The sequence below is a fragment of the Epinephelus moara genome, chromosome 14 (genome assembly GCF_006386435.1).
Source record: "Epinephelus moara isolate mb chromosome 14, YSFRI_EMoa_1.0, whole genome shotgun sequence".
Classification (NCBI taxonomy): Eukaryota; Metazoa; Chordata; class Actinopteri; order Perciformes; family Serranidae; genus Epinephelus; species Epinephelus moara.
In genome coordinates, this window is record NC_065519.1 from 41,983,122 (window position 1) to 41,990,324 (window position 7,203).

The 7,203-nt window shown below is 41.6% G+C and overlaps 1 protein-coding gene across 1 annotated transcript; it reads right to left on the reverse strand.

The window, feature by feature from the left end:
- Window positions 1-3,061: 3,061 nt before the first annotated feature.
- Window positions 3,062-6,921, reverse strand: LOC126401228 (retinol dehydrogenase 14-like). The gene is made up of 2 exons (XM_050062351.1): window positions 6,588-6,921; window positions 3,062-4,560 (listed from the first exon to the last, which is right to left on the reverse strand). Exons 1-2 carry the CDS (start codon window positions 6,828-6,830, stop codon window positions 3,943-3,945), a joined length of 861 nt encoding a protein of 286 aa, XP_049918308.1. The 5' UTR covers window positions 6,831-6,921; the 3' UTR covers window positions 3,062-3,942.
- Between the last annotated feature and the right edge of the window lie 282 nt (window positions 6,922-7,203).

Genomic DNA, 7,203 nt, shown 5'->3' on the forward strand with positions numbered 1-7,203 from the left:
CCTTCTCAACAATAAAATGATGAATATATCCCTCCAATGCGTAGTTTAGGCCCTTTTGGTTACTTCTCAATGACATCTGATCGTTATGTCCTTAAAAATCATCAGTTGCCTCCTGTGAAATGCCGTGTACTGTGACACCTGCCATAGCGCCGGGCACTGAATGTTGATAGTTTGGCCAAGTGAGTTGAGTGGAGGGGGGCGTGGCTTAGCCATAGGTCAATTGAAGGTGTTCGCGGCTTTCCCATCGGAACAGGCTGTCTGATGGAAAGGTAGAGCAGTGAAAATACTTGCAATATAGCGTAAGCTTAAAATGATAAATGATTTTTTTTAGGTGGCTAAATGTTTTGTTGCGGCCCCCTCCACAGCAGGACTCCAGCCTGCTTCTTCATACTGGGGACGTGCTGACTGACATCCACTATACGTAATACACTGGCTACGGATAAGTACCTCATACAACCCTACTACTACAAAAAATACGAACTATCTCTTTAAAGCTCAGTATGTCAAAATGTCAAAGGAGAACAGCTTGACTTATAAAAAAGGGGCAGTGGTACTGAACATTTTGGGCTTATTTTATAACGTATGAGCTGTTTATGCTGGAGACCTGAGCACAGTCAGTCCAACAGAAGCTGAAGAATAGACAGATTTAATGCACTTTTAATTGAACCATTATGTGTTGGACCTTGAAGCATAAGCAGGCTGAGTGAGGCCCTCACATTTATATTAGCATTGCAGTAGGCCTATCAATACTACTGTGCCATTTACGGACATTAAACTCTGTAATTGCACTAATTGGAGTTATTTGTAAAATAAATAGAATGGAGCTGCCATTAAAACGCCCCAGGAGCAGCTTGTGTGGGGTGAATCTGATAAAGTGGCTGCCTCTGTGTTTATACCCTGTTTTCCAGCATTCTATAAATGATCCAGAAAATGTCCTAATGAAGAATACAGGTGGGAAAGTCATTACGTATCTGGGGGGGTCTCGCTACTACTTCATGTAGGGAGAAGTGCTCTATCTATGGGTGACCTGGAGAGAAAACATTCCCCGCTAATGACTGCTCTCAGAGCAGCCAGCATGGCTGACTGAAGCCTAAGTAACCCCTGAAGAAAATGGATTTCTAACCCCCCCCCATCCCCCCGGAGCCTGTGTGTAAATGAGGCGGTCTGTAAATGAGGCAATTCACAGAGCATTATTCTATTACAGTACATACACCTGATTATGGAGTAATATATTGTAAGGTAACACACCTGATGAACAAGGCCTTCAGAGAGAGTTGATGGCTTAAAGGTCCAGTGTGTAGGATTTAGGGGGCTATATGGCAGAATTAGAAAATAATACAGTAAGTATGTTTTTCTTTTTAGTGTATGATCACCCGAAAATAAGAATCATTGTGTTTTCATTACCTTAGAATGAGCTGTTTATATCTACGAAGAGAAGGGTCCTTGTCTCCGGAGATCGCCATGTTTCTACAGTAGCACAGAATGGACAAACCAATCACTGGCTCTAGATAAGGCCAATCGCGTTTTGTTTTTGTTTTTTTATCTTTTTTTTTATTAAACATCAAACAGCTATTCAGTGTTTTTACCAATTTAATTAATTGATTTTGGAGAGGAAGAGACCTCTACAGATAATTTGGCTCCCGATGTAAACCTCCCAGCATCTTTTTAGAGCAAAAAGGTGAGCAAACATTAGCAAGTGATAGGCTAGCGGCCTATCTCCAACGTGCCTAACAGTGTTGGAGATACATAGATTTGTAACATGAAACTCCTTTATACAGTGTTTTACCAGTTTTAATCACCTGATCTATCTCTTCTGGGGAATAAGTCGGCTCACAGTGATGTGTGCAGACTGTACAATGACGGCTCCTACAGAATCGCAGGTTACAACGTACGATGCAACAGCTTCCCGTACTGAGTGCACGAGGATGTTGCACAGATTAGTACTTCTCCAACTGTGAAGCACAACACGGAGGGTCACATTATGAATATGTTTTTTTTTCAAGTTCATAAGTTGTATGAGCACTGTATACTGTGGTGTGTCTCTCTGTGTGCTTGCTAGCTGCTAGGTTGCTCCCCTGGCAGCTGCAGCTCCGCCGCTGTCCCCTTCCATGCTTCGTCCCTCTTTACGTGATCATGGAAAGAGCTTGCAAGGCTTCTGCTGCCACAGCTCCACAAGGTTTTCCTCTTTACTGGAATCCCACACATTTCTTTTAGCGTGTTTTACCTCCCTGGCGAGCTGCTATCTGTTCGTTTCTCTATCTGTCTGTTTCTTTGGGTTTAGCACCAGTGCGCCATTTCGTGCTGCATTTCTATTGGATGGTTAGTAGTAGACGTAGGTCGTAATGTCAGCCACACAGTGAGATGGTCATCCCAAATTTCTGACACTGTCAGAATTTTATCCCAGGCTGTCTTTGATCACAAAACCGTGACAACTGCCATCCTTGAACTTCTCTCACTGTGCGACGCAGGACCGCTGTTTCAGAGCCACGACCAGAGATATCACCACAATGATCATCTTCTGTCTGGGACAGCCCATAATCGCACAGTGTATACCAGGCTTTGAGGAAACCAAAAAATAAGTTATTGTCCATTCTTAAAACTCTCCAATCATTTAAAAAAGCTGATTAAAATGTTATGATAATGATATTACATTTTTTTTTTCCTGTAGGCTTCTAGATAGTGCTTAATTTCCCATAGACTAAATGAGGTGGCTGACAGATGTACAGTAGCATTTGATTTTGATCATATTCGGGATATGGTGTTCAAATGGAACACAGAAATCTGGTTATTCATATCCCTGTACATACATGATTGATTATAGTATCCTTCATATTGATTGCTGCCTTCTGTTTGTGCTGATGATGTGTACAATAACACAAAAACAATATGCTTGAAAAGCCTGATCATCAGCTGGATAGTCATGTCCATGTAAACCAGAGAACTGTGATATAGGAATTTACAGTGAGGACAAATACTTTCGCAACCAGCAGCTCCTCAGACCTTACAACTCTACTCAGCTATCAGGTTATTTCAGTCCCAAAATGATCATAACCCTGCTTACTTCTGTTCAAAGCATTTATTGGTAACATCAATGCAATTCATTGTGACACAACATTTATTTAAATCACATCATCATTGTACCATTGAAAGCCACTGTTTACTGTGATTGGATGACCATTAAGGCTTTTCCTGTCTATTCTTCCTTCATCAATCAGCAAGCATCAAAATATAATGTCTCTTCACACATTTTAAAATTAAGTTTAAAACCATCAAAATGATTAACCACATTCAGTGTCCATCCATGCAAAGGAGAGATGTGACTTCATTAACTGTGTGCAGTCAGATCAGACATGAATCTAGAATGTTAACTGTGCTGCTCATACACCATGCTGGGGTTTGCTAGCAGTGGTCTGGGGCTGGTATGGATAATACTGTTTTGGGGTGGACCAAAATGTATCTTTAGCACAAGTATGACACTCTCAAATACTGAAGGTTAAGGTCAAATGTTTGGTCGGATTTATAATCTTGTCTTTTTTTGATCAGATAGTTCCAGATTCAAAACTTAATTTTGCCGATATTAGACTATTTTATGTGAGCCATGATCTGGCAACAGCTGCTTCGGTTTAGACATCATTTGACCAAAAAATTTTGATCCAAATAAAACTAAATCTTGATAGGTGCAAGGAAATGGGTAACATCAGATTTCCCACCAAGCCCTGCTGACTTCAACCAGTGAGATGAGCACAGAGAAAAACAGATATACATGAATCTCAAAGGTGTACTGACAGAAACTGTAGCTTAAGAAAAAAAACTGAGACACTAGCGTGCTGTTGAACTAATGTCAGCACCCTGATGCCCAAAGCAAGGCACTGAATATGTAGAATTCTTCAGGATTTCAGACATTCGCTTGTCTCTTTCGAATGCTCGATATAATTTTAACTCTCACTTGGTTATGCCCACCATGACTTCACTCATGTCCCACAGTTTACTGGCCACTTCCTGGTCTGTAGCCTTGTCCAGCAGAACCTGAGGCTGACAATCTGCAAAGCACTCGCCCTGCACACCATCTACATCCGGGCTGCAGGCCAAATAGATCGAGGTCCGAGCTCCTTCTTCAGGGCTCTTAAACAAACCCCTGGAGAGCAGGTCAAACATGGGCTTAACTAACACTGGGATGTGGACATGCCTCCCCAGATTAGTCCTCACTATGCCTGGAGTCAGAGCATTCACAGTCACCCCGCTGCCCTCCAGTCGTTGGGCCAGCTCACAGGTGAACAGCAGGTTGGCTAGTTTGCTGCGGCTGTAGGCGAAGGCTTTGTTATAGCTCTGCTCGCTGTTCAAGTCCTCAAAGTTAATGTGACCGTGCTTGTAGAGTTTGGAGGAGACCACCACTATGCGACTGGGGGCTGATTGTTTCAGGAGGTCCAGCAGCAGGTTGGTGAGCAGGAAGTGGCCCAGGTGGTTGACCCCAAACTGCATCTCAAAGCCGTCTTCTGTTTTGGTGTAAGGACACTGATAGATACCGGCATTGTTGATCAGCACATCGAGTCGAGGTTCCTCCTATTCAACAGCACAGAAGAAAGGAGTCTGCTTCAGACACTGACAACATACAACAGCGTGCCTTAGATCTACGTGTACTGTGTGGTACGGATGGGAGAAAAAATCTATACAGCATAGTGTTGCGATCTTATGCGTGGTGATACTGTATCAATTCACAGATGCCAAGACTGATTGTTTTATTATATATACGTTATCACTTTTCGCAAATACATATTCTAATACAAATTATGGTGCTACAATAATAAAATCGGTTGCTTTTTCAGTCCACTAGATGGTGCTGACGTTGTTTTTCCTGGTGAGGTCAGTAGATGTCTCAGTCAGCTGCATTTGGCAGGAAGTTCATCAAAACAAAGATGGAGGCACCAAAGAAAGTAATCGTTGGTGTTAAAGTCGAACGTCTGGATTTACTTTAGATTTTTAACACGGAAGAACAGAAGTACTGCTAATACTACGAACACGAGGGCTCACATCACACGCCACCATCCAGACACAGTGTAAGCTGCTGACAGCCAAGCTAATGCTAAAAACCCACTCCGCAAAAAAAATTGAACCAAGACTGGACACACTTAGCACACATGACAAAACTACCAGCCAACTCTGAGAGAGCTAAGAAAATAACACAGTCCATCACCTGCTTCCTGTGCAAAGATCTGTGTCCATACAGCGTTGCTGAAAACGAAGGCTTTTAAGCTAAAACAAATTTATCGGTAGGTGACTCTGTCCTGACGTTTTTTCATTGACACAGTTGTACCCAAGCCCTACAGAGAAGTAAAATATGAAGATGAGAAATCCTTGAGTAGGCTACAGGTAGAGTGGCATTAACTTGTGATGCCTGGACTTCAAGGTCAGTGGATTCACATGTGACTGTAATGGCATATTATCTCACAGAGAACTGGTGACTGCTGTCTCACGTCCTTTAAACTAGAGCAGTACACATCACACCCTAGCACACACTGCAGACCTCCTGCAAAATGCTGCACAAGAATGGCGGATTGTGGTTGAAACAGGCGATGCTTCTAACATGGGTGTTGTCATTCAGTTAGCAGAATACCTGCATGTGTGTTAAGATCACACGCTTAATCTGGCCTTAATCTGCAGCATTTCTGACAGGTTTCATGATGGTGTTGGTCAGTCTCTCTGCTTTGCATCACACTTTGCTGCAATAAAAATGATGTAAATCAGATGACTGAAAACGTTATCTTAATTTGCAGCTGGAAAAAAGGTAATAAATGCATATATCGAAATACATTTAATATCTCCTAAATTATTGTATTGTATGGTATCATAACCTCTGGTGATTCCCACCCCAACTGTATGGTACATTATGCTTTAATAATAGCAATTTGCCTACAAAATGTATAAGATTTCATATGCTTCATCATGTCTTAATGTGCCATTGTTGTAATATCATTAGTAAACAAAATTACAGCTTATTTTCCATTAGACAGAAATATTGCTGTAGTTAATTAACTTTAAGAATTTGGTGATGTGTTACTCAGTAAATTAGCTACAGATTAGATAAAGAATTCAGTAGCAGACAGGTGATCTGTTTACAAGGACATGTAGGTAATGTTACTGTAACTCCATTAAAAATCGGTCTCTATTGATTTGTTCAGGAAGACATAATAATAACAAAATATTATGTGTTTAACGTTAAATGTACAAGTTAAGTGTACAATTTTGTGTGATGGTCAACAATTCGGCATTGAGCTTTTCATGTAACCGTGTAGTCAATAGTTACTGGATGAAAATACTCAGATGGCAGGTTTACAAAGTTGAAATTTTCTTAAATATGTTATATTAGTGGAACAGAATATATGCCGAATTACTAAGTGTCATTTCGCGAGACATAGAAATATACCCTTAGTTGGGTTAAGTGATAGAATTTGGAGATAAGCGAGGTAATTTGTAAAAGTGCACATTATTTCAGTGAGGTTTCGCTTGACGTTCCTTTAATGGTGGCACAGAGTGTATTTGCGCTGTGTTGTGGTCCAACGTCGCTTTGTGGTAAAAAGCCATCAAGCTACCTTTATTATGTCTTGACAGAAAGTGTGTACAGATGTGAGCGAGGCGAGGTCCAGCTGTTTGACAACCAGCTGTGAGCTGTCTGCCCTGGTCTCCTGTCGGATCTCCCGGGCTGCCTCCTCAGCCCTGCTCAGGTCCCGGCAGGCCATTATCACGCGGCCCTGCAGCTTCACGATGCCCGCTGCGGTGGCTCTGCCTATCCCGCTGTTAGCACCGGTCACTATCACTGTCTTTCCGTTCATCATTTTGCGTGATAAGCCATCTACTGGGTTGCTGCTTGGAGGTACAAGGATCAGCTGACAGGCTTCACGACATTACCGTTACCCACAATCCTCAACGCGTGACAGTTGCCTTCGCGGAAGCTCGTAAAAGTGACTATTCGAAAGTGTCTATAGTTTATTTCTCCTTCGTGCTGCAATTGTTTAAGTAGTTAACTAGTGAATTATATGTTCTGTTATTTTATACAGTCTGTGGTTCTGCCTCTCTTATTTATGAATCTAAACCTACTCTCAGTTGATTACATAGTTTTCTCCAGGAAGCTTCCCAATCATTAGGTAATTATGCAGCCATACAATAAAGTGTTATTGTTTTATTTAACATCTAAACATTGTGTGAACT

Coding starts and splice junctions, on each gene's coding strand:
- LOC126401228 (XM_050062351.1), bottom strand. CDS start 6,830: ATGATGAACGGAAAGACAGTGATAGTGACCGGTGCTAACAGCGGGATA. Junction 4,561..6,587: donor TCTGTCAAGACATAATAAAG/GTAGCTTGATGG, acceptor GCTGTTGAATAG/GAGGAACCTCGACTCGATGT.